The sequence below is a fragment of the Emydura macquarii genome, unplaced genomic scaffold (assembly GCF_026122565.2).
Source record: "Emydura macquarii macquarii isolate MOO-44397 ecotype Brisbane River unplaced genomic scaffold, CSIRO-AGI_Emac_v2 contig_1253, whole genome shotgun sequence".
Taxonomy (NCBI): Eukaryota; Metazoa; Chordata; order Testudines; family Chelidae; genus Emydura; species Emydura macquarii.
In genome coordinates this window covers 83,124,879-83,152,523 of record NW_027131390.1, presented here as the reverse complement: position 1 = coordinate 83,152,523, position 27,645 = coordinate 83,124,879, and the positions used below count along the sequence as shown (strand labels likewise).

Below are 27,645 nucleotides of genomic sequence, written 5' to 3'. Positions count from 1 at the left end.
ACTGGTCAAAGGAGCTGATGATCTGGGAGTTAACGTGGTCTTTGTTGGGCAAATGGACCAAATTAAGCCAGTTAGTCAACGCAGACAAAGCCTGGCAAAGGGTGTCACAAGAACACGCTGCCATATGACCCAACAGCAACAGTTCTTGGTCTGTGGGAAATAAAAGAAATTGTGCATCAACTGAAACCTTTCTGTGAGGAGGAAGGCTCTTGAAGAAAGAGTGTCCAACGTTGCCTCAAAGTTTGTTGTCCAAATGGACGTCTCTGTTCATGCAGCCCCCAGGGCAGTGATGCTTTGAATGAGGTATTGACTAGCTGACCTGACCTCCTGTCGAGAGCAACCTACAAAGAGCTAGTCAGTCATCGAGATACAGAAAGAGATGTCAGGACCACATCTGGTCTGCCACCATGGAGATAACTTTGTAAACACTCTGGATGCTGTCACTAGTTCCATAATTGGAAGTGCTCCCAGCCCAAGATAGACCATAGGAACCTCCTGTGGGAGGGGTGAACATCTATATGAAAATATAGATCCTTCAAGTCAAGAGCGGAGAGCCGTGAACCACATCCCTTCCTGAAGAGAGGGGATTACTGATGCCAACATAACCATCCTGAATTCCAACTTCCAAATAAAGATGTTGAGCTGCTGAAGATTCAGAATGGGTCTCCGCATTTTGTCTTTTTTTTGGGGACTAGGAAATACAGACAATAGAACTCTCTTCCTTGATGCACTTTATTACCCTTGGTATAATAGGGACTCTGCTTTCTGCTGAAGAATGGTCTTGTGAGTGTGGTCCCCACCCCACAGGAAGGGGGTTTGAGGGGAAGGAAGGAAATTAACTCTATGGAGTATCCCTGATGGATGGTTGGATTTTGAAGATTTATCCATCATGATTAGCTCCTATTAGCATGATTAGTTATGGGCAAACAGTGAGAAGGCCTCCAAAAGATGACAGAAGGGGCAGGTGACATCAGAGATGGTGAGCGGGTCTGGACTTAAACATCAAAAGTGGCTCCTAGCTGCAAGCTGAGAATGGGTCACAGTAGTAGAAGGGGATGAAAAGCAGGGCTTCTGAGTCTGTCTCCTGAGGCTCAGGAGGATGTTGATAGCAGAACACACAAGGAGGTGGTGGTGGCTGTCTAGATTTATAGGTCTGCCTCTGGTGCTCTCTCCTTGAGAGAGTAAAAATCCTCAAGGAGGAAAAGGTAGACCTTGAGTTGAGTCTTAATGAGTGGAGAGTCAGTCTTCTCATTAAAGAGGAGAGACTAAAAGGGAAGATCTTGGATAGTATTCTGCACCTACCTGGGGAAGCCCAAGGATGCAACTACAAATCCCTCATCAATACCAGTGGTCAAGCTCCTGGATGCTGTAATCTGCTGCATCAACTGCAGCCTAAACAGCTGTTTTCACCATCAGCTTGCCCTCCTCTAGAAAAGGAGAAAAAATTGGGCTGTGTCCTCACAGGAAAGTTCGTCCTGAAAGGCCACCAGCCTAAAGTAGTTATTAAAATCACACCTGGCTAACAGGGCCCGGTAATTGGTAATGCACAATTGCAAGCCCGCAAAGACTACCTTTTTCCCCAGGAGGTCCAGTCTCTTGCATCCCCTGTCTGATGGGGTGGTCCTTAACTATTTGCAACCTATTACCTTTCGTAGTGACCTGTACCACCAGGGAGTTGGGAGCAGGGTGGCAGTACAGGAATTCAGCTGCCTTTGATAAAATGAAATAGTGCTTCTCAGCCCTTTCAGGTGTTGGGACCAGGATGCCAGGGAGTGTGCCAGACCAATCTCGCCAGTTTCAAGATAGCCTTGTTAACTGGGAAAGCCACCTTTCTTGGGGCTGAGGCTGCAGAATGTCCAACAGGCAGTGTATGGGTCTTGGTTCTCATATATCTCTGGAGGAAGCCCACTAGCCACTCTTCGTAGTAAGTCCTGGTATTGTTTATGGTTATCTGGTGGGGATGGGGAAGAAGAAGAGACTGCAAGGGAGAAGAGTAGAAAGACTCCTGGGTGGGTGCTAGACATCTGATATAGGAATCCCACAGTCCTCACTAGGGCCAGAAAGAGCGGCAAACTCTTTTTGAAGGGGACCCCATGGCATGGGGAACATTGATCTCTATGGAGGCAGTGTTCATAAGGCTAGCAACCACAAGTCCTGGATCGCCTGACCAGACTTGGTTCTCTCTGGAGATGAAGGATGGACCAAATCCAAAAATTACTCCTGTTGTAATGGTGGAGCAGTCAGTACCGGGGCAATCCTGCTTGGCAGTTGTAAAAAGACTATTCCGTCGACATCAAAGCAATATCACCTTCTGGTGTAGTAATGTCTCAGGAGGGCTGGGCCAGAGAAGAGGGGACACTGCAAGTATGGGAAGGAAGAAATCTTCTGGTGCATAGGTCTCTGTGCACCCTAGTGTGCAGAGAGTTGACAGCTGGCAACAATGGTACCATTACACCCCGTCATGGTGTGTTCTTTCAGCAGATGCATCAGTTCTGCAGAATCTGGAGCTGCACTTGTCGAAGGGTCTGGAGGACAACCATCCTTGTGCTTTGGAACTGGAATCACCAACAGAAGAGGAAGATCCTTCTCCCGATGCACCTTACCCTCCACCCTGGGTTGTTTTTTTTGTTTTGTTTTGCAGAGTCAGTTCGTTACGGTCTGTGTGCACGGGCTCGCCTCATATTGATGGGCTCAGGAAGAAGTGCCCAGTTCAGTGCGTCTCTAACAGACAGTCCTCCACAGGGATCTTGTGCCCATGAGAGTGTCCCTTACTCACATGGGAAGCTCTGGAGAAAAAGTCTGTGGGCTTAGATATTGAGGGCTCTGCTCCTAAGCACATGCTCGGAGGGGCACTGCTAGTTTGGTGAGGTCTATGTACAAGGGGGCCTTCCTGGCCCAGATCAGACAGGAGCTTCCTAGCCTTCTCCATTCAGTGTTTTCTACAGTGAAGCTCAGAACCCCATGATAGAAATGAGCAACAAATGCTGCACATCGCTGAAATATGTCTCACCTAGACAGTAGAGGCAGCAATGGTGTTTGTTGCTGACAGAGAAGGAACCAGGGATGGGAAGACAATTCTTGAAGACCGGGGTCTGGACATGGTCCCTAACCGTGAGGAGGGAGTCCCTGGTCTGGGGAAAACAAACCACACTAAGATTAACTGAACTAAGCTAATGAATAACTAACTATTTACAATCTTATTTACAGATTTTGCAAAAGGCTGAAGGAGAACAATGGATTCTGACTCAGACCATGCAGCAGTAAGAATGAATTGAGAGGGCATTGACCTGCATTGCTTCTTATACCTTCGCTCAGGAGAGCTACTGCGCATGTGTGGGTCAAAGGACACTGACTGTTAAAATCTGCAGACTCAGGAGCATGGAGCGCATGCATACCCACTTGTGGAATGAACTTAGGGACCCACCCACAAAGAACAAACTTCTCACAGCTAACTAAAAAGTTCCAGATCTACTTGAAAACAAGATGTCTTGAAAACTAGTATGAAAAAAAAGTTTCATTGTGCTATAAGCTGACAGCTGTGTTGAGAAAAAAATATTGTGCAATGTGAAGATAGAGGCGCCCCATTAACTACCACCAGTCCTGTAAGTCATAGCATCAGTCACTCATACTGAAGCACACATTTTGTTCTCATCTCACACGCCTATCCCTTGTGGTCTTGGGTTGTTTTACCTATTACACAACTTGTTAAATCATCACATCCAACAAAAAACTCACTAGGATGGCTGGTTATTAAGTTTCCATTCCACAGTGCTCAGAGTTAAGAAAGAAAAATATGCAATTTCAGATAAAGTTCAGAATCTAAAGCTCAGCACAAGCTCATTGTTACAGATCAAATCTCAAGGCACTCAAGTGACAAATTGCAACCCCAAGGTTTCCAAGTATTGAGAAAGCCTCTGTATCAGCGTGACTCCCTTTTTAAAAAGTTCACCAGTAAAATATTAACAGAAAACACTGATGCTAATTTTATATCCCGAGTGTTTGTTCACAACAATTTCTTTAGTAACATTTTTTCACATCTCTATTTAGCTATCACTTGTAGCAACCTCAGCTCATCTCACCTGAGAGGACTTGTAGCTTATTTCTAAAGCCACAACCACATCACTTCATGGTTCCAAAGCCAGCTGCTGAAAACACCAAAGCAATCTCTACTCTTTATATCATCTTTTTCAATCTCAATGAGAAGATGGTCCATATTCAGACAACGATAGTGTTGCTCCCAATAGAGTGAATTAAGAGATTCCAACCGACAGCCGCAGCAGCAGTTTGTACTTGGCTCCAAGATGTTATGGGGAATTGTAAGCCACAAAGCCACCCAACTAGCCCATCCTGCTTTCCGCTCTCAAAAGATAACCCATTTTAGAAATTTTTTAAATGAATTGCTCGAGTTCCAGAATGCAGGAGTTTAGCAGTGCACTTAGCTGTTACACAAGCAGTTGAACTACCTCTGCAAAAAGTAGATCTTACGGAGATACCTACCTGCCTGCAGATTGTGTTGAGCACTGGCCTGAACTGGGGAGCAATGCTTTGGGAAAGCATTATAGTCTACTTTATATCTAGGATGGCAGGAGTTCCTGTGAAAAGCAACTTTAAAAAACTTTTAACATGATCAGCTTTTCTGCTTTAAACCCTACTGCCCCTACCAATCCTACTCCTCTTGGCAAGTCTTCACTTGGACAAAAGGTGTACTCTTACCCTGTGTTAGCTAACGTATGTTAAAATCTAAGTGGAGACAAGGTATTTGGCAGTTTTCATGCCTGTTAACAGGTTGAGACAGATTATGAGGCAGTTTAGTGTTTACCTCAACCTGCTAACAGGTATGAAAACCACATGCTGCCTTGTCTTCAGAGATTTTTCCTCATGTCAGTTCCCATGTGCAACTAACATAAGGAAAGAACACAACTTTTTTTCCCAAATGAAGGCAAAGCTTCTAAGCTCAACAAAATTCTAACCAACTTCAATAGGAAAAGGATCAGGCCCAAAGCAAATCAATATGTACTTATTTCAATACACAGATTTGAGGTTATCAGAGTTAGACATATCACAAATAACTTTAATCCATAACGCCCCTGCTATTTCCCCCATGAGGATTTGGAACTCTCTTAATTTCAAGCTTCTCTCTTAATCCATACAGAAGTTTCTTCCACAGGCAAATAGTGTTAATTCAGCAGGCTACTTTGGCACATGCAAAGTTTAAGCATATATGAGTAGTCCCAATCATTCCTTAACTGGCTTGAAGGTTACTGCCAGAGTCAGTAACTTCCCCCACACCCACTCACAGGCAAAGATGATACCTCCAGAGTGCTCCCAGTTTCTTCTGACAGACGGAACAAGACCAGGTTGGGTATTTGTGCTTCAGATACATGCAGTGTAGGCCATCCCTTTAGGTCACTAGGAATCTAAGTGTTTTACATTAAAGGATCGTAGAGGTAGAGGAATCCTATCAATGCACTATTGCTCACTACAGAAAAGAATTTCACTAAGAATTCTGTTCTGCCAAAATTGTACTTGGAACCAGTATTTCTTTAAGAGTGCAACATGTTTAGCTTGTCATTTACAGCAAGCATGCCCCTGAACTTCCGTTTTCTATATATTTTCCTTTGGGTTCCCTAGAAGTTTTCATTTAAATACCTAAAGGAACTAAAACATGACTGAATGGGCTCTACAAGGCAGCAGAGTAGAGTTACCCCATAAGGAGAGGTCAAAAGACCTCTCAGCATTAAAATTTTAATAGAATAGTTTGTTTATGATTTTAACTATCTTCCATTTGGAATTCAACAAGGGCCCCTGGTTCACCTTATCCCATCCCAAGTTGGCAAAAGCATTTGGCACATCAGATATGACAACACAAGTCCTTCAAAGTGGGTGTGATGGCCAGACTAAGCATCTAGAATACAAACATTTCAGATTTTCACGTTGCCCACTTAATTCAACAGCAAAATGTGCACTAGAACGGCAGATGCTTTCCACTGAACTGTTGTTTCCTTACCTCTCTTGAAAAAGCACAGATGGGAATACCAAAAAAGAAATTCCCAAATACTCACCATTGCTAACCATGCGTCTAGCTACTTCCCAGAGGACTAGTCCAAAAGCCCAGATGTCAACCCTTTTATAAGAGTCAAAGCAGTCCACTTGGATGGTTTCATCTAAGACTTCTGGCGCCATGTAGCGCTTGGTACCCACACGGGGGTTGTTCCCCACATCCAACTGATTAGTGCTTTGGGAATGCATAACTGCAAGACCTGAAACAAAGAAAGAAGAGTTGCTGTTAGATCTTTTTTTTAAAACTATAGTAGAATGTGTAGTTATAGATTTGAACTGTATACAAAAGGTGGTACATATTCCAAGGACCACAAAGATTTCTTGAAAACAAGCAATAGACAGGGTTCAATTGTCCAAAAAGCAGCTGTGTCAGCTTCAAACTAGCTGCCAAATATCAAAAACAGCCAGTGTGGCCACAGACTTGGACCAGCTATTAAACATGTGTATTGCATGGTTATAAAATTTTATCATTCAAAGGATTAGGTGTTTAGCAGCCACTGGATGTCACCGTTACTCTCTACACGTATAACTGGAAGGCCAAGTATCTGTAATTTAAAAGAAAACAATTCTATATTGAGTTAAAAGTGTATTTATGGAACTTTTGGGTAGGTGGATACATCCGAACTGTGGGGAAAGAGCTTTCTTTGCAGAGAGAGGAAAAGACACTGCATGACCAATATGTACACTGGAGTAAAAAATAAAACTGAAAAACAGAAACACAGACGTAGGTTAGAAAGTAAACACCGATGAGATGAGTCAACCAAAACCACTCAACCTGGTTTATGCTAATCTCCAACAGTTAAGTAAAGAACATTATGTGAGAGACTGAATTATAGTAAATTTAGAAACACAAAGAACCCCTTTTAGCACAGTAAACAGGCAGTCACTCCAAAGTGACCAGTGGCAGGTACAGGACACCACTAAGCAACAAAACAGACGATACAGACTCTTCCTGACTCTTACCGAATTCTGCAAGAGCAACATCTAGTACTTGTATTTAGCAGAGGCTTAGTTAAGAGACAACTTGATAACGCTTTAACTGCAGACCCATGGAAGATTAAGCCACAGATTATGGGATTCCCAAATCATCCTTCAAAATATGATCCCTTTTCCTCAGTAAAAAGGGTTTGGAAAAAAGCCACTTTCCTGCACTTCAAATCAATTTGGAGTTGCTACAAGAACTTGCACAGAAACAAGAAATATGCAATCTACTAACCCCTTCGTTGCTAAGGAAGATAATACACTGAGTCTGCTCAGCAGCTAAAGGCACTTTCAGTCCTTAAGTATACAGCCCCCTTTCAGATTGTAAAATTTACCTTCCCTGAGCAATTTTCCTAGCAAACTTTGAACACGTCAGTACTGTGGGGGAATCTGCTGAAATGATCATAACACTCTATCCAAACTGGACAAAATCCAGGTTTCTCTTGGATAAGATTTAGTAGAATGACAGGTCAAGGCTTAACAAGACTCAAGTTAGTGTTTTTCTACACTACAAAATGAGAAAACGTTGCAAACCAGGCCCTCAACATGATGGCATCTGTACTGTTTTAAGCATACTTGCCTTTCACTTCAGGAACCCTAGGTGCAGAATCTAGGTGCAAAATCAAAATTGTGGAACCCAAGCACTACACAGGGTATCAATTACTGCAGACTACGAATTCTGACAGGAAATATTTAAAAGGAGATAGAGTTGGAACTGACACAGCTTCTTGTTTCTGAAGAAGAAAAGTCTTATTTTACTATTGGAATCATTAATGGCTTCCAGACAACTATTCCAGTGTACTAAACATTGAAATGGTTATATTAATATAATCACTCAAGCAATTTTCCTAGCATTCTTGCATCTTCCCTATGAAAGTCAGTACTTGTTACAGAAAAAAGTGACATTCACTGCACCTCTTTTGGGTCCTGTACTACGTGTAAGTCTTCTGCTCTGTTCTACAATGAATCCTATTGTAATAGCCTTGTGTATGTGGATTGCTTCTGCAGTTGTGCCAAACTGCAAATTATAATTTTCCTAAATCCAGTAACACTCAAATACAGACATTCATTCAAGTGAAGCCACCATCTATCCTTCGGTTTCTTTATAAAAAAGGGTATTACTTATACAGAAAGCATGAGGCTTTTTGCCACGATTGTAAGAAAATCTGCAAGCTAGGTGTTTCACTACCTAGTTCCAAAAACACTCAAAGCTTTAATCATAGGACTTTCCTCTCTAACCTTCTAGTTCGAATCTAGATCAGTAGCAACTGAAAGTTGTTACCCTCAGATTGTTGTTTGACAACAAAGTTATTAGTGCTCCATCCAGACCCCCAGAGGACAGGCGTACACATCAGAAAACCAGCACTCTTGCAGACACTTCTGGAGAAGACAAGGACTGAAAAACAATGAAGAAGCAATCCCTCCAGTGATGCCAACATAGGGAAAACTATGCAGGTATCGTCTGTGCTACAATTGTTCTATAGATAAATAGAGAAGCTCAGCTTTGATATGTCTGTCCAACAGTGAGTTTTTTCATTCACACTCAAAAGTGTGCGCGGACGTGCGTGAACAATTTTTCCTTTAGTTTACACAATTAAAGCATTTGTTAATTGGATGCACTGGCAGATCCAGGGCAATGACTTGGATGGTAATACAATGCATAACCACAGATGCTGAACTGCACCTCCATAGCCATCATTAAGTTCTGCACTACCGTTCTATCTATACATACTATTGCTAAAAAAAAGGTAAGCACAGCAAAACATCAGTGTTGAATGGAGAGGAATGAAAAGGGAAAAATAAAAACCCGATCAGAAGAGAATCAAATCAGGACAGCCAAGCACAGAAATATTCAATACATCCTGGAGAGGTAACAGCTGCTTTGATTAATACCCATTAGAGAAGAGTAGTCCATAAATAGATGGCCAAGATTTTCATATACGAAAAGGCCGTTTTTATTTTCACCACTGTCAAAGTTAGCAGAGCGACAAATACTTCTGTTCCTATCTGTTTAAACGCACCCCCTCCACTGTACTGTGGAGGTCTCCAGATCCACTGCAAAAAAGGTTTCATTTCACTGTTGTGCTGACTCAATAGTGAAATAAATGCTGCCCCCTTCTGGCATTAGCTTAAACATGAACTTTGCAAAACAATTCAAAAATTTTGTATTGCTTATTTCACTGAATAAAATACCCATTTCCTGTTTGAGATTCCCCCTGTGGATTCGGAGGAGCTGTCCCTCAGAGACCCAGCTAGGTTATTTATTATGGGAGCATCTGTATTTATGCTGGACACTGTTCATGTGTGATAAGGCAGGATCTAAATGTGTGTCACAGGCCTAAGACCCAATGAAGTTACTGGGAATTATGCACAAAGAATGGATCTCAAAATCAAGTACCCCAATGTTTTTAATCAAATCCAATTATTCCCTTGCATTTAATGTGCCATATTTAGTCTAATCTGTCCCCTTTTCTTCCCTTTGTACAGACAACAGAAGTATTTAGCCATACTGTTTTGTATGTTAACCAGTCTTGTTGCTTTAATCATCCCTCTGCATCCCACTGGCCTAGAAATTGCTTTTTACATTTAAAATACAGGTAACTCAATAAAGGCTTGGTTCTGTGCTCACTAAAGTCAATGGCAAAACTCCCACAGATTTCAATGAATGCCAGATGAGGCTATAGACACCAGGGAATTAAGTGTTATATTTTGTACAATAAGTTTCACAAGTAAAAATTTAGTAGGATTTTAAGATTTAAGTAAAAGCATTAGGAACAATAAGCACATTATTAGTCCATAATTTTTAGTAAGATCCCAGTTCATCCCAACTCCTATTGACTCCAATCAGAGATGGATCAAGCCCTAAATTGCCCTCTTTTAGAAACTGAATGGAAAAAAATTTCATCTAAAATTTAAAAAGAAAATGTTAATTGCATCCTAAATACCATCCATTCAGCCTCTAAAATACTGTAGACTAGCTATTAATGAAACTCTGAAGTGTCATTTACTGATGAAGCCTGGCCTAAGTGATCCAAAATGTAACACCTGAAATCAGAAGTAGTGATTCTAGATTTTTTTCAGTTGGAAAAACAAAACAGTACCTTCTAAGTGCCCTCTAATGGCGGTCCTAGCTTCCAAAAAGTTTGAAGTAACTCAAAGCACCTTACATTTATCGAACATATTTGGTTCCTTGTGGAACATGCAGTTTATGTTATTAACAAAAACAGAAACTCACCTAAATCTGCTATGCAGCACTGCCCATTCTTCTTAACAAGGATATTTTTGCTCTTCAAGTCCCGATGGGAAATGGCAGGCTTACCCTGGGTCCCAAATATCTCTATGTGCAAGTGTGCAAGGCCACTCGCTATGGACAGGACTATTCGTAGGCAGCTGATGGTGTCCAGCGTAGTGAGCTGTAAATAGTCATACAGAGATCCCATTTCATGATAGTGTGTAATTAACCATAACTGGGTGCTAGAGTTTCTGGAGGTCATATCTGATGCAATAAAACCTGAGAGGAGAAAAGCAAAAAAAGACAACAAAATTAGATTACCGAGCTCTCTCATGTCTACATCAAGAGGTAAAATGTCATCACCAAAAACTTTCTTGTAATTTAAAACTGAACTGAAACAATCGTCTTTGTGAAAGCCACCGTGAAGATAATAAATACTAAAATGAGGGAGCAGTCTTAAGATTTTTATAAAATGCAACTCAAATTTGTTCACAAAAAATGCATCAGGCGTTTCATCTGAATGACTACAACAAGATAAAATTGCAAGTTACATGTCACAACCAAACAAGCTTAACTAATACACAGTTTAAAATTTAGTTTTAAAACTATTTAATTACTTTGGATTTATTAGCAAATTAAACAAACCAGTTTTAAATAAGAATTACACTAAGTGTTTTCAGCTTTGATTCCCAATAATTAAAATAAACACAGTATGTCTTCTACTGTAATCAAAACCAAGTCATTATACAATATTTAGATTTTCAAAACTAATTCAGTGTCTATCCGTAGCATTAACCACCTTGAACTCGATTAAAATCATCTCATACAAATGATATACACACCCCTACCAATCGGCCTGACCTGAAATGCAGCCATAAATCAAACAAACCAACTGATACCGCATTCCACTTCAAAGCCCCAACCATCATTCACTCTATACCCCAAACCTTTCCCCAAATGCCTGTGAGAACTGGCAAGCGGCATTCAAGGTCAAATTATTTGAGCTATTTTGGGTCAAGGAGTGGGGAATGTAACCCAAGTTGAGTGGCCTGCCAGCAACTTCCTCCACTTAAAGCAAGGGAGCACAAGTTTGAGCATATCTGCTGACTGCAACTCTAACAGCATGGGATTGGGAGAGCAGCAGTCCCTCAAGTAGGCAGGTCTTAGGCCATATAAATCTTCATTGGTCAAAAACAACCAACGCTTCTTGAGGCCAACAAGCAGCCATTGCAGATCACAGAGAATGGGTATTCCAGATGCTCAGTATTCAATATTCTGCTCAGTAAGCAATCAGTCATATTTCACATCAGTTTAAAGGGTCAGATTTAAGGTATAGCTCCATGTAGTGTGATACAATAGCATAATCTTGAAGTGACAAAGGCATTAACAGGAGTGAAGTCTGTGTTCAAAAAGAAAAGACCACATCTTTCTGGCCAAGTGTAAATGGAAAAAAAGCAGGGAACAATAACTACTTAAAAATCTGTTAGCAATTGTTGATCTAACCAGATCCCCAGATTATGAGCCCATAGTAACCAACGAATGTGCACCCTCAGTCAAGGAAGTCAATATCTTCCAGCTATTTCTTTCAAACTACCACCACCATCTTGGCTTTGGTCTGTTCTGGGCTGAACAACAAAAACAGCTTGCTTCCCAGTTGCTGGAAAGGCCACTTGGGAATTGTTGAAGCAAAACAAATTAGAAGAAGCACCCTGAGGTTGCTTCAAAACTGCTCTAGGCAGCAAACACAAGATGCTCTAAATTGCATCTACAGGATCAGCAGGCAAAATAAGGTGGCAGATTGCCAAGTGGAATTTAGCAAGACCTAATCCAGCATCTTTACAGACAAGGTCAGCTCCCAGACTACTGCACTGGGCAGCCCAGAATGGGGAGGAAGTGGGCAGCCCTTAGTGCTGAAAGAACAGGTTCAGGACTATTTAGAAAGGCTGGACATGCACAAGTCCATGGGGCCGGAAGGATGCAATGCATCTGAGGGGGTTGGCTGATGTGATTGCAGAGCCATTGGCCATTATCTTTGAAAACTTGTGGCTATTGCTGGAGGACCCAGATGATTGGAAAAATGTAAATATAGTGCCCATCTTCAAAAAAGGAGGAGGAAGATCTGGGGAACTACAGACCGGTCAGCCTCACTTCAGCCCCTGGAAAAAAATCACGGAGCAGGTCCTCAAGGAATCTATTTTGAGGCACTTGGAAGAGAGGAAGGTGATCAGGAACAGGCAACATGGATTCACCAAGGGCAAGTCATACCTGACCAACTTGATTGCCTTCTATGATGAGATGACTGGCTCCGTGGATGTGGGGAAAGCAGTGGACGTGATATACTTTGACTTTAGCAAAGCTTTTGATACTGTCTCCCATGGTATTCTTATCAGCAAGTTAAAGTAGTATGGATTGGATGAATGGACTATAAGATGGACAGAAAGTTGGCTAGATCCTTGGGCTCAAACAGGTAGTGATCAACGGCTTGATGTCTAGTTGGTAGCCGGGAAAAAATGGAGTGCCCCCGGGGTTTGCACTGGGGCCAGTTTTGTTCAACATCTTCATTAATGATCTGGAGGATGGGGTGGATTGCACCCTCAGCAAGTTTGCAGATGACATTAAGCTAGTGGGAGTGGTATATATATGGTGGAGGGCAGGGATAGGATACAGAGTGACCTACACAAAATTGGAGGATTGGGCCAAAAGAAATCTGATGAGGTTCAACAAGGACAAGTGCAGAGCCCTGCAGTTAGGATGGAAGAATCCCATGCACAGCTACAGACTGGGGACCGACTGGCTAGGCAGCAGTTCAGCAGAAAAGGAGCTGGGGTTACAGTGGACAAGAAGCTGGATATGAGTCAACAGTGTGCCCTTATCGTCAAGAAGGCTAATGCCACATTGGGCTGCACTAGTAGGCGCATTACCAGCATATCAAGAGCAATGATTATTCCCCTCTATTTGGCACTGGTGACGCCTCATTTGGAGTAGTGTCCCATTTTGGGCCTGCCACAACAGAAAGGATGTGGATAAATTGGGAAGAGTTCCGCTGAGGGCAATGAAAAGGATTAGGGGGCTGGAGCACATGACCTAGGAGGAGAGGCTGAGGAAACTAGGCTTGTTTAGTCTGAAGTTTCCCCCACCAAACACTGGACAACTTAGCTATTATGCAAGATACCCCTCAGGTGGAACGAGGTCGAAGGCCGTTATTTACTGTAGCTGGATTTCTTGATCCTTTCTAGAAAGGAAATTGAGAACAATTTATTTTGGAAACAGATGAACCAAGACACCCAGAACTCCTTTCAAAAGAGGTGCCCTGGACTAACATCAAACCCAAGATCCAGAGGCGAAAGAGAAGGAGCTGCTCTTGTATTTACTGAGCAGTCTACACACTAATGATCTAAATAGAAATAAAATTATACTGCTCCTCGACAAAAGCTAACTGAATAGACCAAAGTGTTTCTTGTTAATAAAAGCACACAGGAATAAATCACAGGGTATATCCAAACAAACCAAACTCACTCCCCGTCCATACATACACACCATTTCTCCCTTTAGAAGTCGGATTTCTTTGTGAAGTGTGACATTTGATATTATTTCTTGGAATATTTTTAGGCACAACCAGCAAATTTCAGTCATCTAAAAAGATGAACGTGATTTTATTGAATCCGAGGAACAGTGAGTGGGAAAGGATAATATTTCAGCCAACTCAGGATACTCTGAAGAAGAGAAGTTCAAGAATTCACATTTCTGGAGACCACAATATTATTTTTGTAACAGCAGAGGAAACTGTTTCAGGAAACATTTGACAAACATCTTGGCGGCTGATCCATGGAGCCAGAGGGGCATTCTCTAACAGGAAACAAACAAGGAAGAGCCTTCATATAACAGTTTAAAGGTTATGGGTAAAGTAATGCAAGCTCTTGAAATATTGTGTTGCTGACACCAGAGTTTGTAGGTTTAGGAAATGTTATATTCTTAGTGTAAAAGACATTTGAAATCAAGGTATATTTAAGAACTGGTAAATCCCAATTACCTCATCCCTACAGATAGACATGCTTTACCAAGACACCAAGAAAATATTCCCCAATATTTGGTTCTACACCTTCATAGCAACATCCTTTTTTCCTTAAATAGGCAACTCATTTGTGTGTCCTCCATGAAGTAAAGAGGAATTCTAATATTCAAATCTAATAGCCACATGTAAGTATGCAAGAGTAAGAACGAACAGTTTTCCACCCCCACCCCTCCCTCCTACCTCCATTACACCTATGTATATTAAAATGACATCAGACCTGGATCCAATACAAACTGCCCAAGTAAGGGGGCAGAGTATCTGTCATACAAATCTCCAAATTGTTTGGCTCTCCCCTTTGGTCACACTGCAATGTAATCTGACAGACTGAAGGGGTACTATAGTCCCATCTGCATACCTCCTTTCCTCTTCCTGCCAGAAATCAGCTGATAGCCACATAAGCTAGTGAGAAGCAGCCAGTTTTTGTATTAAGGCAATGACTCAGTTGCTTTGAGGACCTCTCTGATCATGGGCCTCAAAGGATCAGCCTATAAATCCCTCCTTTGCTCCCATAAGGGTCTCTGACCCATTTTTCCAAAGATATACACCAAAGACTGGATATTATGGTGCACCTAGAAAACTGAAGAACATACAACATTAATGTTCACAGTTAACTCAGTGTCCTCATGTCCCTGCTTCTGTATAATGGATGCAATTGTTCTACTTACCTAAAATATTTTCATGCCGCAGTAACACGGTGTTGTACAATTCAGTTTCCCTGAACCAGGATTTTTCATCTCGCGAAGAAAAGATCTTCACTGCAACATTTTCTCCTTGCCACTGACCTCTCCAGACCTCTCCATATCGGCCTTTTCCTGACAAAAAAAACAAACAGGTGATTTTGACCAACCTCCTTCATTAGTGTTAATGAATTAGAGTTAGCATAATTAGATCTCAAGTCACTCCAGTCTAAATAAAATCATTTTGAAAGAGGACAAGCAGCACTTCCTGCAGCTCCTTGCCTTCTCTAAAATGCTATTTTAAACACATACACAACCCTCTTGCATCCATTGTACATACTTAGTATTCATTTTACTGATAAACATCACGTTCCACTGCTTCTCCCACCACTGTCTCTTAAGCTTTTCCCACAGTGCCCCCTTTTCATGGAACACCCTTCCTAAGCTGGGCCACAAGGACATCACCTACTTCACGCTCAGTTCTGAGTTTACACGGTATCTATACACCTGATCCATAACTAGGGACTCCTAGGCACTTCAGCAATACAAAATAATAAATCAATCCCTGCTGAAGGCCCATTTCTACTATGGAAGCTATATGAAGCCTGCTGACTGAATGGCAGGTTGAGTAGTAACTGGAGCAGATATCTAATATGCTGCACAAAAAAGAAAAAAAATTTATGGCAATACAATGTATGACTAAGATGTAGCCAATACCACCGTGACCACTTTACTTGCATGTACGCCCTTCCCTATACTCTTCATCAATCAGTCTGGTCTTTAGATTGTCAACTCCGGGGATGTGGATCGTGTCTTCTGTGTTTGTACAGAACCTAGATTATTGTGGATGCTAAACAGGAACAACTGTGAGCACCACCAGTAAAGGAAGTGTCATTACAGCCTAAGCTAGAATGTTAGCTACAGTACAGCAAAAAACACAGCTAGCTCTCGGTCTTGGGGGTCAGCAGGGTACACAATCCCGACAATCTGCAATCTCTGAAAAGAGAAGAGCATGTAGTGCACATGCTGGGGAGACGGTGTTCTCTAGATTTTATATTGCTTACAGAATTAGCCCTGCAAAACCAAAATGATATAGCTATGGATACAGATACAAAGCTGAGCACAAATCTTCAACACAAAAAACACAAATTATTCAAAAATATGAAAACCATTTTAGCATTGTGTGCTGTGAACATTAGGTTATTGCACACTTTTTTCCCTTCTGAAGACCAAGTGCATGCACACACAAGGGGCTCCTTGCATTGCCACCCTCCATCCCTCTCTATTTCAGGGACTCCCCTCCTCTTCTGCATCCTCCTCGTTCCCTCATGCCTGGGTCTCTGCATGTCTCCCATCCCACTGTCCCCATTCTTCCTCCTCCAACATGGCAGGGATCTATGTGGCCCCCATATTCCTCTCCCAGTCTCTGCGTCCTGGGTCCCCACTTTCTCCCATCTCCATCCTTTCCACCTCTGCCAAAGCCCTCACCAAATCACTATTCCCACAACGCTAGATCTCTGTTTTCATGTCTACCCACCCAGCCCCGCACTCTGGGCCCCTGCTTCCCCAATCACCACCATTCTCTGGCATTGAGTGTAGAGATTTGCCCACATTGTCAGCTTGATGCACTGTCATGAGCAATTAATGCATCAGCAGGAGATGCCATGTGGTAAAGAGTTCTGATCATCATAGTTTTCACTACTGTATAGCAAAAACAAAACGAGAGTTCTGCAGCACTTTAAAGACTAACACATTTAATTTCAGCAGGCGTAAGCTTTCGTGGGCTTCAGCCCACTTCTTCAAATGCAGTTCCATCTAAGGAAGTGGGCTGAAGCCCACAAAAGCTTATGCCTGCTGAAATTAAATGTGTTAGTCTTTAAAGTACTGCAGAACTCTCGCTGTTTTTGCTGTATACAGACTAACAAGGCTACCCCTCTGGAACACTACTGTAAAGGTGACTTATGACCTAAATAGGTTAGCCTCAAATTCAGTGCAATACAACCTGTCGCATCCCTGATCTTTATAGCTGCCAATGTTCAAGGGTGGGTTTTTTTGGCACATGACGACTCAACAGGTGTAATCAAGCGTAAAGAGATATGAAACCTGATGTGGCAGTGTTGTCACACACAAGGGATTTCCTGCCCAAGAGCTTTCACTAACAGTGCTATGTAGGCTTCCTATCTAAACACATGGTCTCTCACCACTGCCAACTTCAGCTAACTTAAGAGCGGGCCCAGTTCCAAACACACACATGGGACGAGACCATCTGCAGACCAGAGACTATGTAAGATCATCATGTGCATCCTAACACTCAAGGTTAATACAAACTGAAGAAACACTCACATGTGGCTTTGACTTAAGTAGTGACAAACATTCACACTGAGTACATTCCAGAACAAGAACAGCCAGCAGCATTAATACCATTAAGCTTGGTCCTTTCCCTTTCCTTTCAGAAAAGGAATTACTGAACTACCAGTGTGGATGGTTACTTAGAAAAACAAGCTATACTGATATAAGCACTTTTTATATTGATGCAACTGCATCCATACTAAGGGGCTTGTACTCTCTCAACTATACTGGTTTCAAACAGATACAGTTATACAAAATCCTGTGTTTAGACCAGCAGACCTATGGCAGCAGAGGAAATAACTGGTTGATGTTGCAAACCTGTAACTAGCTTATCTCCAGTTCCAGGAGGCACACACCCAGGCCATTGATGGATCTCCACTAGGCAGTTATAGAACACGAAGATCATATTGTGGCTGTAAAAAAGTGAGCTTAGTTTCTTAAGTCTGAGCCAATCAGCACAGAAAGGACCTAGCACTTATTACCAGCATAGGAAAGTAACCTTACATTCTAAACAAAAAAGGAGGAAATTTATTGAGATTAATTCATAGATACATAGGATTTAATGCCAAAAGGGACCTTCATGAAAATCTCATCTGACCTAGTGCACAGACAAGCCACAAAATTTCCTGTTTTTTTCGTCTTTGCCATAGAGAAGACAGACATGGATTTATTTCATTTTTCTGGTTTAAAAAGGAAAACTAAAAAAAATTAAACCACTTTCTGGAAGAAAACAGTTTTTTCCTTCTCAAAACTTTTTTTAAATAAATAGGTAAGTTGCTTATGTCTTGAGTTAAAACGCAAAAATATTGTAGAGGTCAACATTTTCTAACAATGCAAAACAAACCTTGCCACCCAGCACCCTTCTTACTGAAGGAAGGTAACAAGTGAGGGCTCTGAGTTACTACAGAAAATTCTTTCCCAGGTGTCTGACTGTTGCCAAAAAGCACAGGGTCCAACTGGCCACCATATTTGGGGTTGGGAAGGACTTTTCCCACAGATCAGATTGGCAGAGACCCTGGGGTTTTTTTTTGCCTTCTTCTGCAGCAGGAGACATGCAACACTTGAAGGTTTAAACTAGAGTAAATGATGAATTTTCTTGAACTTGAAGCCTCAAATCATGATTTGAGGACTTCAAGAACCCAACTAGAGGTTATAGGTCTGTTACAGGAGTGGGTGGGCGAGGTTTTGTGGCCTGTAATATGTAGGTCAGACTAGATGATCATGATGGCCCCTTCTGGCCTTAGGAGTTAAGGAAAATCTACACAATACTTGTAATAGTGCATCTGGGTACACTATAATTAGCTACATTCTCATGCAATGTGTTTTTACCCCTTAACTGTATCCAAAATTGCAAAAATGTGGAATTTAAGGTAACAAATTCTGACTGTTGTCTCACCATGGAACATCATCTACAAATTCAACTACAGAAATCTTAACACTGGATGACAAAGCAGAAAATACTGAACTAGATGTTTCAGATGCAGATTTGTGCTGGAGGCGGATTTAATGCAATTCAGCGAAGAACCCATTACAATTACAGCAGCTACAAAAGGAGCATTACATTAACTCCTCTGTTCATTTTTTTAGATTCTTTTATAGGCCTCCCTAATCCTGAGAGGAAGTGAAAACTGGGATCTAGAGAAGAACCACAGCACAATCAGCCAGTGAGAGGAGTGGTAACAGCCAGTCACAGATGATTATGGGGGGAGCCAGGGCAGCAGGGCAAAGGTGGGATGAGAGAGGGGGAGGGGGCTCTGCTAACTAGCAGGACAGGAGTTTCTGGCAGCATACACCCAGCTAACCAGTAGACACATGGCAACCCACTAGACAGAAGTATGTGGGGGAGCAGCTAAGAGCTACCTGGGCTGTCTATAACCAAAGCGCTATAGTGCTTCAGAAACCTTGCAGCCATTTTAACATAAGGGTGGTGCCAGTATGCCTCTAAAGATGGCACACAGAATTAAAGATGAGAAAATCAAATCAAAGCCAGAATGCCAGTAGGGATAAGAAGCCAAACACGCAACATACTGGCTGCATTTTAGGATAATACTGCTTGAGATTCCTATAGCACCTTCCGACCAACAATAAAGTTGTTGAGTGATAAAGTTCTCTGAGATAAATATGCATTATCCTAATTTTACCATTAGGGAAACTGAGGGATGAAGAGGTTAGGTGATTCATACAAATCTGTATCAGAACCAGAAATATAATCCCACAGCTAACTCTAGGAATGTTATCCGCACCTCCACTCTGGCCATACTATATCAAGTAACAGGGCTACAAGCTGTCTAGAAGAGCTCTATATGCTCCTTACCCAGCTGGCTGGGCATTCCCCAGCACAGAAACTGACAGATGTAAGACAGATTGTAAGGCAGACATCTAAGGATTCCTAAACCCTGGTTTACAGGGGTACGCTGAGGGGCGGCTGTGGCATGGAGCACTGCAGACATCCAGCCAGCCTGGGATGACTGCCATAACTTCGACCAACAGACCTGGGGGCTATCTCAGCTACTTCAGCAGTCCAGTATCAGGAGCGTGCAATGGTGGTTGGAAGCTATAGTGCCCCATCCCTCTGCTAGGAATTGTGCTGCACCTCTTAGAGGTGCAACACTGATTCTCATCCTAGGTCCCTTGTTCATACCCATGGATCATACTTCCTTAACTGAGGATCTCTAATACACATGTAATAATACTGCCCCAAACCCCACACATGCTACTGTATACTCAAGAGTGAGGTATGCCAGCAGTGTGACATTTATAAGCATCAAGCTCTGGGACCATTTCAGAGAGCCACATACTCCATTTCAAAAAAACACTTCCTGCTGGCAAGGACAGAACAGAACAGACCAGACTGTGCAGGGCTGGGGAGCTTTATCTGTCTTCTTGATTGAAGACTTCAGAATTAGTGCCTTGGGTTTGGTCAGAGTCAGGAGTTAGACTTTGAGATTTAACCACGATTGCAATGCTAGTGTTTCAGGAGACAGAACACTCCTGTCACCTGGGTGAACGTAAGGATGCTACATATGTTTTGCACTGGGCTACTGACACAAGGTGGGGGAGGTAATATTTTTATTGGACCAACATGAGACACAAGCTTTCAAGCCACACAAAGACCATAAGAAGAGCTCTAGTGTGACTTGAAAGCTTCTCTCTCTCTCTCTCACCAAAAGAAGTTGCTCCAATAAAAGATATTACCTCGCCCACCTTGCCTCTTTAATATCCTGGGACTGACATGGTGACAACTACACTGCTAGTGAACTGGGCTAGAAAAACAGGGTTACTTAACAGTAACTGTTCTTCGAGATGTGTTGCTCATATCCATTCCAATATAGGTGTGCACACCCACAGCGCACCGTTCCCGGAACTTTTTTCCCCTTAGCAGACCCCATAGGGCCAGCTCTGGTGCCCCCTGGAGTGCCGCGCCCATGCCGCAGCACATGGAGGCACTGCCGGCCCTACGCCCCCTCAGTCACCTTCTTTCTGCCAACTCCAACAGTGGGGACAGGGGGTGGGTGTGGAATGGACATGAGCAACACATCTCGAAGAACAACAGTTACTGGTAAGTAACCCTGTTTTCTATCTTCGAGTGCTTGCTCATGTCCATTCCAATATAGGTGATTAAATAGCCATACCTCGGAGGTGGATAGGAGTTACCGGTGAGCCCTCAGCACGGCTCTGCTGAATCCTACGTCCTCTCTCGCCTGCTGAACGATGGTGTAATGGGACGTAAAGGTGTGGACCGACAACCAGGCGGCTGCTTTGCAGATGTCCTGCAGGGACACGCTCTCCAGAAAAGCCGCAGATGAGGCCTTAGCTCTGGGTGAATGCGCTGTGAGGACACCCGGCAGTGGCACATTCGCCTGCTCCTAGCAGCACTTGATGCAGGATGTGATCCACGCGGAGATGTGCTGGGTGGAGACCAGTGATCCTTTCATCCAGTCCCCCGCCCGCGGCGAGGAGCTGCACCAATTTCTGGAACAGCCGTGTCTTCGATGTAACAGGCCAGGGCTCGTCTCGCGTCTAGCGAATGCCATCTCCAAACCCAGACCGCGCGGTTTGGGAAACACAGGGAGAGATCAATCGTGGTTACAACGAGGTTCGGAAACCAACCCAGGCTGGGAGGCCGGGCATGGCCTCCACTGCAGTTTATCCGTATAGAACAGTGTATAAGGGGGCTCCGAGGTAAAGGCCTTCATTTTGGAGACCCCCCAAGCTGAGGTAATGGCCGCCCGGAAGGCTACTGTCCACGAAGCGCGGCAGAGGGCGTGAAGCCATGGGTTCCAAAGCGGAGGCCCCTATGAGTCTCAAGAGGATCAGGCTGATATCCCCAGGAGGCACCGGATTGCGGACCTGGGGATGCTGCCTCTCCACCCCCTTGAGCACCCTGACCAACGTGGGATGGGAGAACGGGGATCTCCCCGCTAGCGGGTAATGGAAGGCCAAAATAGCTGCCAAGTGGACTGTCAACTAGGCCAGCACCAGACCTCAGAGTACTCCAGGGTCGCCTGTGGAGGCAAGAGGCTGGCGGAATGCCCCAGGACTCCGCCCAAGAGGTAAACCATGACCACTTAGCTTGATACACGACCTGTGTAGAAGGGCCCCTGCTGCCCAGCAGGAGTTGTGGGACCTGCACCGAGCAGGCCCCCTTACCTCCGTCAGCCACAGAGCCTCCAGGCCATGAGCTGCAGGGAATCCAGGACCAGAAGCAACAAGCCACTGTGGTCCTGGGAGAGATGGTCATGCCGCCTCAGGAGCCCCATGGGCGGGGCGAACGAAAGGTCCAGCAGCATGCTGAGCCAGCGCTGGCTCAGTCAGGCCTGAGCAGTGAATATGACATCCGCCCTGCCCCTGTTTATGTTCAGTAAGACCTTTGGCAGGAGTGGAGTGGGTGGGAACGCATACCTGAGGGTCCCAGTCCCATTACTGAGGAACGTATCTGAAAGCAACCCAGTCTCATGACCCCGGCGCAAGCCGAGCCTTGGCACTGCGCATTCCCAACCGACACGAACAGATCCAGTTGGGGGACACCCCACTTCTGGAGGATCGCGGTCACTATCCCTGAGTGCAGCGACCAGTCGTGGTAGAGTAGAAACAACCTGTTGAGGCGATCCGCCTCATCGCTCTTCACCCCCATGAGGTGAGATGCACTCCAGCAGAGTCGTGCCTCATGGCAAAGCCTCACGGATGGGTAGTTTCCTCGCAGAAAGGCCGGGAGGACGCCCCTCCCTGCCTCTTCATGTGAAATGGCTGCAGTGTTGTCCAGCAGTGCCTGCACCACTCTGCCTGTCAGGGATCAGAGGAACAGCCTGCACACTAGGCGAATGGCTCTCAGCTCCCCTACGGTGACCTGCAAGCACTTTTCCTCCACCGACCAGAGCCCCCGAGTGCTCAGGTTGGCACCCATGTGGGCTCCCATCCCACATACGAGCTGTCAGAACTTAAGGTGACCGACGGGATCAGTTCCGTGAAGGGAACGCCCTTCCCTACTGCCCTGGGGAATCTCCACCAATCCAGGGAGGCTAGGGCAGGTGGGGAACTGGATCACCCAGTTCAGTGGGTGTTTGCTCGGCACAGATACCAAGGCCAGCCATGCCAGAAGCGGCCTGTGCCTCAGGCGAGCTAGCCTCACTATGTATGTGCAGGCCGGCATGTGGCCTAACAGCAGTAGGCAGTGCCTGGTTGTTGTCATGGAGTATCGGTGCAGCTGGGAGATGAGAGACCAGCACCTGAAAACATGGCTGACGCAGGAAGGTTCTGGCCTGGGGAGCATCCAGGATAACCCCAAGAAACTCTGTGTTTCACTGGGATCAGTGAACATCTGTTCGTTTATGAGCAAACCCAGCCTGCTGCACGTGGAGCAGTGTAAGTCGCGCTGACCTGCACTGGGAACCTGAACCTACCCCCTATCAGCCAATCGTCCAGGAAGGGAAAGAATTTGCACACCCTTTCACCTGAGGTGGGCCGCCATTACCGCCATGCAAGTTGTGAACACCCTTGGAGCCAAAGATAGGCCAAGGGGGAGGCTGTAAAATGGTAGTAGGAGCCATCCCCTGTTGGCTCCGGAGGATGGACCCATGAAAGCATGCGTTCTTGTAGGGCGAGGGTAGCATACTAGTCTCCTGGATCCAGGCATTCTGGATAGATTGCTGCACCTCCTGGATGGTCTTGATGGTAGCAGCCATGAGGACATCCTCATGGAACTTGCGGGGGCTATGGCCCTAGCCACCGTGGCAGCAGCGTCGTTTGACATTTGGAGCGCTGCCTTAGCCAGCGTGATTCCTCCATGCAGGATGGCGGAAGCCAACCTCAAGGTAGGGGCCCCGCTATTGGGCAACTCCTGGTGCGCCCTGAAATCTTTCAGTGGCGCCATGTGGGCCCCGGAGATTGCCTTGTCCGGGAAGGGGTAATAGGACTACAGAGGCAAATCTTTCGGGTGCTCCCGTTGCCGAAGGATCCAACTCCTCAACCAAGGAGTGGTGTTCATGGGCCTCAGACTGTGCCAAGCCACGGACCATACGCCTACTAGCACTTTTGCTGCCTGCTTGGACACCTTGAGGGGGCGTCGGCTGTTCCGACGACTGCCCGCCCCCGTGGGACCCGAGCAGCCACAGGTGGTTGTCCGAGGTCCTGGGTGCCCTGCCCACACTGGGGACCGTGCTTCCGCTGAGGGGAGCGCCAAAGAGCCCCTCAGCCTTATGGAGAGCTGCAGCAAGGCGTGGAGTCCCGGTGCCATTGCAAGCTCCAGCCCCTCTTGGGGCTGCGGTGCCGGTAGAGCCCCAGTGCCAACAGGAGCTCCGGTGCGCGTGCATCCGTGTCCGTGCTCCTCGTTATCTGCACCGGGGATGCTGCTCCGTGCTGAGTGGAATCCGGCGCCAACTGTGCTCTCCGCACCGAGGGGGAGCAGGACGACGTGGAGCGCTGTGCTAGGAGCAAGGCTTTAAACCTGATCTCTCTGCTCTGCTCACTGTTTAAAGCCTTGCATAACTTACTCTTGTCTGCTGTCCCCCCAGGCACTTAAGGTACCAAGGGGGGGGACGGGGACCACGACAGAGAGGAAGGGGGTTAAACCCAGACAGCCGGGACATAGTCTGGCCACCTTAAGTCCATCAGGGACTTCTTCCTAAGCTACAACACTTAACTACTTAAACTAACTAGGTACTTTGATTAACAAAAAGTTTCTAACCCACACCATTTCAGAGTGGCATGCAGCAGTGGGAAAGGACACCAAATTTTCAAGTCTGAGTTTGAAATTTCTGGCTTTTGGACAAGCTCAATGTTAAAGAGGATTATTTATATTCCGATTTCCTGGTGGAAAATTAAGACAGACTATCTTTGAGCCAATAGGGTACTATCGTAATGCTGCAGTGCTCAGGCAAACAAATACTTACACAACAATCTGAACGTTAAGTTCTAGGATGACTACTAAAAACTAGCATTAATATAGCATTAAGTTAAAGCAATCACTCAGGAGTCAGGAACATTTAACCTTAACTCTGCCCCTTTCTGCAAATGCCTTAAAATGTGGCATCTCGTCTACCAGAGAAGTACGTATGAATCAAGAAACCAACAACTAGTTAAACTGGAAATTCATATACATCTATGTCAGACAGTAAGTTGCAACCCAGCACTCAGTCTTTAGCCTTGACTTGATTTTTAAGATATGAATGCTCAAATTTATAAAAAAAAAAAATTTCAGGTAAACAGTAAAATTTTGCTGAGAGTTCTGTAACACTGGACATAAGGTTGCATAAGAAATTCCAATTTGTATTGTATATTTGATTAAAAATGGAGACAATAAAGCAACCATATTTATGACATCGCACAAGACAAGGAGTGCCGAAGTTCACTTACAAGTTGAACTCTGCATTTTCTAATTTTTGAGTACTTGACTTCTCAACCCTCATGCCACAGAATACATTGGTTTTTTTAAAATTAAATATACAATTTTTTAAAAGCTTCCATTGACCTTCTTGGCTCGATACCTCTGACATTTGTTATCTAAGTCAAGTCTCTATAATTCAGATGACTCAAAATTTAAAGTTGAACAGATTCAGTAGTATTCTGCTTCACATCTAAACAATTTCAATCTCCATATGTTCATATTTTTTAAAATGATTTAAATGCCATTTTTCTTTAAATCTAGCTTATTTGGCTTGTTTTGCTGATCATTTTGAAAGTGAAATTTGACCTCTCTCCTTTCTAGCTTTGGCTGATTGATACCTGCAAAAGTTTGACACCCCCCACCACACCACACCACCCCCACCATTCAAAAGGTGAAAGCATTTTTCATCAAACTTTCTCCAAAAAATTCCATCCATCGGCAGAGTCATGGAAAACTCCACTTAAGAGAAGTTATTTGAAAACATTCTGAGTACTGAGAGGGGAAAAGAGGCTCTTAGAATGGAAGTTGGAGCTCAACCTCAACTAGAGCATGTATTACCAGGACTTGATATTAGATATACAAACAAGAGCTTTACTAACCTACGCATTCTAGGAGCGTAATCTGACGAGCCACTGTTCTTTGTACCAGGAAAGGAAGACCAGAGCCACTTCCAGATGTACAGGAATGGTCCAGTAAGTCCTATTTAAAGAGGAAAAAAGGAGAGGAAACATTTGAGAAATGCAGAATATGTGGACTTTTCATCCAAATACATAAATGTACATGTTCCCACTTGCTCACACCATGTTGATCAGTTTAAGGATTGTTCAGGTAGCACCCTAAAGCCTGATTAGCATTAGGACCACATTTTGCTAGTCATGGTAGAGACAGACACCTTGCCCTGAGGAGTTTACAATCTTGGACCACAAGCTATACACATAGGGCAGGAGAAAGGGAGATACAAGTTTTAGATACATAGTCATTTTCTATTGCAACCAGTTGTGGAAGTTTTCCTCAGGCAATGCAAAAGAAAAAGGCCTCATTCTGTTCCTACTTTTTAGTTAGCAACTGTACCTGCCAAACACACTATTTTCCTCCAAATATGCTTTTTTTTGCATATTTGCATTTACTGCTTATACTACTGCCCTTGGGAGTTGGTTTGCCATATGCTAGCTACTCTAACGAAATTCTACCTAAAATTATTTTAACACTCTGCCCTTCCCTTTGCTTATCTCAAATCTTGTGCCCTCTCAATCCTACATTTGTCACTATCTCAAATGACCTTATATCCACTTTACTCCCTGCATTAGAACTTTCTATGCCCCACAGAAGGATTTCCTTCCAAAGGAGAGACTTCATTTCTCTGACTTTTCCCATAATCATACATGGACTTCAAAGGTCTTAAATTTGGAAAGGAAAAATACAGTGTTTACCTTTTATAATCTTATATAAGCTTTTGTGTTACCTTTTCAATTGCAGTACTAGCATATTCTTTTCATAAAAGGTTACCAGAAATGCACACTGCTGTAAACGTGGTCTTGCTAATCACAGAGAAGGAGTTTACCAATAACTATTAGTTGGTACCTCACCATAAAAATAAAAATGTACTCTAAGATTCCTTAGAGGGAATCTTACATTTTTAAAGAGATCTTTAGAATTTTAAAATTCTTACATTAAATGGCTTCTTATTTCAAAACCAGTCAAAACTGAAGAGATGAAATTTCAACAGAAGTTAAAAACCTGATAGAGGAAAATATATATCTACAGTAGAAGTTACTTTTCTTTCACCCTTCCAAGGCCTGGTCCACATTCAAATTTGGATTGGTTTAACTTTCAGTTCAGGGTTTGATTTTTTTCCAAAAATAGTTATAAACCAGTACAACCGCCTATTAGTGTGGATGCAGTTATATCAGTACAACCCTTCCTCTATGGGAATAAGCCCTTCCAGCATATGCACCTTTCTTCTAGGTATAAAGGAACCCACACTAGGAGGACTGTAGCACTTCAACTATGAGGTATAGTTAGCACTGTACAATTTGTGAGAGTAGATAAAGCCTAGCTGTCTAGTCAAGGTCTAGCACAGAAAAGGTACCAGTTCATTAAAACCATTCCTATTCAACAAAAGTACTTAAAAACATGTTGAAGGCCTATTCATTTTACTGGAATTTAAGCATGTGCTTAATGACCTTGCTCAACTGGGGCCAAAGAAAGCACCAAAGTTGTTCTTGCACATTAAAAGGTAAGATTGGTTAGTTATTGAAAACCCAGGAGTATTCCACAGGGTGGCAGCACTTGAACATTCCAAAATGAGACTTTTTGAACATCAGTTTTCAGAGTAAACTATGCTTAAAAAATGGGGCGAAGGAGGACGTAGAAGGGGCATGTACTTTTTGTC

General features: G+C 43.8%; 1 protein-coding gene across 2 annotated transcripts in view; it reads right to left on the bottom strand.

Annotated features, from left to right (window-relative positions):
* Positions 1-27,645, bottom strand: part of ACVR1 (activin A receptor type 1) — a 103,308-nt gene that overhangs the window by 11,753 nt on the left and 63,910 nt on the right. For both annotated transcript variants that reach the window (XM_067549420.1, XM_067549422.1), the window contains 4 exons: positions 25,853-25,952; positions 15,011-15,157; positions 10,277-10,552; positions 6,063-6,260 (listed from right to left, as the gene is read on the bottom strand). In XM_067549420.1, the coding sequence (XP_067405521.1) occupies positions 6,063-6,260; positions 10,277-10,552; positions 15,011-15,157; positions 25,853-25,952 (721 nt within the window). The remainder of the gene's footprint in view (positions 1-6,062; positions 6,261-10,276; positions 10,553-15,010; positions 15,158-25,852; positions 25,953-27,645) is intronic.